The 3938-nt window shown below is 40.0% G+C and overlaps 1 protein-coding gene across 5 annotated transcripts in view; it reads right to left on the minus strand.

The window, feature by feature from the left end:
• Nucleotides 1–3938, minus strand: part of CCP110 (centriolar coiled-coil protein 110) — a 17863-nt gene that overhangs the window by 11518 nt on the left and 2407 nt on the right. For 4 of the 5 annotated variants that reach the window (XM_017734201.1, XM_017734203.1, XM_017734202.1 and 1 more), the window contains 3 exons: nucleotides 3097–3253; nucleotides 2003–2131; nucleotides 2–1060 (listed from right to left, as the gene is read on the minus strand). In XM_017734201.1, coding sequence (XP_017589690.1) covers nucleotides 2–1060; nucleotides 2003–2131; nucleotides 3097–3253 — 1345 coding nt within the window. Of the gene's footprint in view, nucleotide 1; nucleotides 1061–2002; nucleotides 2132–3096; nucleotides 3254–3796; nucleotides 3930–3938 lie in introns of those variants that run through there. The other variant, XM_017734204.1, reaches the window with a different exon arrangement.

Below are 3938 nucleotides of genomic sequence, written 5' to 3' on the forward strand. Positions count from 1 at the left end.
TGACACCAGGAACTCTGCCAGGGCAAACTGTAGTGAAGTCCACCATGAACTTTGGCACCGATTCAGACACGTTGTTTTTATCTGCAATATCTTGCATGATTAAATCCATTGCTCTACCCTTGCCTTTAGGACTTAGCTCGTAAGCATTCACAGGGTTGTTTATAATGATGTGTCCCATGGATAAAGGCCTTGGGCGCCGTCGGTGCATTTTAGGGCTCATGCTTGGCTCTGGGCTTGGCAATTTGGCGTAAGAGCCTGTGAGGCTCCTGACAATGCTGCTGTCACGCTCAAACACAGAATTCTTTTTCAATTCCTCATCTGAATCAGAATCCACCAAAGGGGGTGTTCCAACTCTCATAGGTATGTCTACTTTAGAAAAACTGGATAAAGCGGACATACTTGTGTTATTTGTATGAGTAGAGGCACCTTGGAGAAGGGTATTTGATTTATTAAGACTGGGTTTATCAAGTGTCTGAACAGAGCAACTTCTGCCTGTAAACTTCGCTCTCTCTTTCACAGAGTCGGTTGTTTTAACACCGTCGTTTTCTTTATCCGAATGACTCTCACTCGTACTCCTCTTGGAACTGCTTTTTGAGGCACGCTTGCTCTGCTCTTTCTCTATGCATTCCCTAGACCTCTTGATCAGGTTCTGAAGACTCATTACACACGGATCCTGGACATCCTCATCCGACGGAGACCCGACTCGTCCCTCCTGCTTTTGCAGGGCGTGAGACGGGAGCTTGTTACACACCTTGTCAGGAGATGCAGCCCTCGGACAAGGAGCGTCCTTCGAGAAGCCACTCTCGCTTGGCTTGGAAGAAACATTTTCTTCTGCTGCTTTAACTGCTTCCGTCATATTTGATGTCATTTGCCCTGCAGTATCTGATGGTCTAAGTTCTGGTGTCTTTTCCAGGTCCATGGAACCGTGCCTTTCAGGAGAACATGTTGAATTGGTATCTGATAGAGCTGTGAAGTCAGTCAAAGCCTTTGAATCCAAATCAGGGCAAGAACTCTCAGCCTCCAGAGTGTTCACATTGCTCGTGCTAGGTCCTTTCTTCATCTGCAAATTAAAATTTTTAAAAATGACATATTTTCAATGAAATCCCAGAATCTCAGATTCCGGCAAACTTCACTTGAACTTAAAAAAAAACTGAAAAAACCAGCTTTATTTAAGTGAAAATTACATGTTACTTCCAGACAGCATTTGTTTAAAAGGATTTTCACACTCTAATTATCCTGTGTGCTGCATTTCAGTTATCAAAAGGACACATTTGTAAAAAAACCCCTTAAATTACGTTTGTATTGAACATACTTTCCTGGTCTGCTGGTCAAACCCCAAGCCAGCTGACTGTTGCCACATACACTCAATAAACAATACACACTAGTAAGAGTTCTTTGCCACCTTGGTAACTCAACAAACTCAGTGTTAACTGCACTTGTTTAAGCAACAGTTTAATTTAAAGGCTGTATTACAAGTGTTCCAAAGACCTATAATAACTCCTTGATTAGATGCATTTAATAGTCTTTTAAATTTAAACCTCTACTAAATTCATCATTGAAACAGCAAAGAAAACAAAGTATTTGAAGTAAAATTGTGAAGAACACAACAGAATTTCAAGTTGTTGTGAAGGTAATTTGAAATCTGTAGTCACAAGGTTGAATATAGATTATTTTCTGATTAAACTATAAGCTTGCAAATAACACAGGGGAGTTGTTCATTTGTTTTAGCAATCCAGTTATTTCCAACACACTTACAAAAGTGTCTTTTGCATACAGCAAAACAAGCAGTGAAAAGGAAATCCCATGCACCACAATAAGTATCACTAAATCATCAATTATCAGGACACATAGCACGAAATAGTAGCAAATGCTGGTTCTGGAGAGTTAGCTGCTATTAATTTCATGTTTGTATTGGGCAATACTTAAACCTCAACAATTCCTCAAAAAGTCTATAAGCAGTGATTTTCTGTAAATCTATGAGGCAGCTTTGGACTAACACTACCTGGACATTTTCTACAATCTCCTGAACACGATTTAATAAAGCTTTTTTCCGGGACTCCCGTTTCCTGGTCTCTAGGTCCAGTGCTTTCTTCTTATATTGCTGTATTTCCTTTTTCTTTTCAAGGCTAAGCTGCAAAACAGAGTGTAAGAAACATGGTTTATATCACTAAATGCAAATTTCTGTACAGAATTACTGAAATACATTCGAAAGAAAAGCAACAGAACAAAACAATTAGAAAAACAGCAATCACCTGAGACTGTGCACATTAAATTCCAGCTTCTTTTCAACCAATTATACCTTTTTTTAAGGGAAGATGCATAAAATGCCTTCTTGGAATACACGCAAATGAACACGAATTTAAAACACCATTCATAAAAATTTCCATAAATATTACACGCTACAGTACCAATCTGACACAGGATTCAGACATTTCTCCTAAAAACTCTTACAATATCCACGCATTTGTAAATGAAGAATATGACAATGTATCTGCAATTTATATCTGTATCATGATTTTTGGACACTGCTCTTAGACACTCTCCCATTTCTTCCCATCACTGAAACAAGGAAGTCAGCTGCAGTATTACAGGAACTACCAACAACCTTCAGCTTAGCTCTGTTCCCATTAGCACAGAATGACTTAACATAATTGATGAGCCTGTGGAATACGTTAGAGGAAGATGCAAACACATGCAAAAAAAATTTACTTAGAAGCTTTTTAACTATTTTGGTATTTCCTATTTGCATTTTTTTACACCTTTAAACTAACTCACATGTTCAATATTTGAAAGGTCAATATGATTTTACATGAAGTTAAGCCCCGCAGTAACATTATTGAAAACCATTTGTGCTCCCCTTAGGAAGGTAACTTTTTTAAAATTAAAGGAAATGCAGTCAGTGGGGGGGGGGAAAGGTACATTTTACCCCCTTACTTTGTAAGATTAAGGCTCCGAATGCTTAGAATACACTAAGCAGCAGGTCAGATGACAGCTCACACAGACACCTTCAGTAGAATCATTACATGTGCACATCAAAGCCAGTGCCAATAGCACAGTTAGCACACCAGGGAGGAAAAGGGATAAAAAAGGCCTTACCAGAGGAGAAAGCACAGGGACTCTATAGAACTGAATGAGGGAGATGTTTTTGTGCTGAACAGTCAAAGAGGTTTCTCCTTTTACTGCCTCTTCTTGGATTCTGGAAAGGTGCTTCCTACAGAATATTTCATAGTCCTCCATCTTCATGTTATCTAAGCTGCAAAGAATAATAACATGACTCTCCCATGTACTTCCAAGACCTTGAAGGGAAAACAACATCACGACTAATTCGGTGTCACTATGTTTCGGGAAACAAATTCTACATTACAAAACTGAATTTTCTCTTCTTCCTATCATTAGCAAAGCCTGCAAAGCTCCTCCTTATTTTCCCCTATAAAAAGAAAATCTGCATATATGAGCAAAAATGATCACAAGTGCACAGAAAAGAAAGCAAGCATTGAGATAAGCAGGATTTACAAAACTGCACCTGCTACAGATAATTTCCATCAAAGGCTAAACCTTTGGGATCTTCAACAACGAGACAGATCCTACCAACTGTTAAAAAAACCCCAAAAAACAACCCAAACAAAATTGCAGCCCGATTGGATTTAAAAAAAAATAAAAAAAGCCTTTAGGGGGCTGAGAGGAATCTGTGCCCCACTCCCGTGAGCCTCCGTCTCGGTACATCCCTGTACGAACAGACGCCAATACTTATACACACACAAAAAAAAAAAAAGAAATCGCAGCCTTATTTCCTTACAAGCGCCCAAATATCTGGAATATCTGTCACTGCCCGTCCGCACCGGAGCGAGCCCAGCTCCGCCTGGCAAGGCCTGACAACGCTTTGTTCCCCCGCACGCCGCTTCGGCCGATTCCTGCCCGCCCGCTGCGGGGCACCCACC

Source organism: Corvus brachyrhynchos, unplaced genomic scaffold (assembly GCF_000691975.1).
Source record: "Corvus brachyrhynchos isolate BGI_N302 unplaced genomic scaffold, ASM69197v1 scaffold5, whole genome shotgun sequence".
Taxonomy (NCBI): Eukaryota; Metazoa; Chordata; class Aves; order Passeriformes; family Corvidae; genus Corvus; species Corvus brachyrhynchos.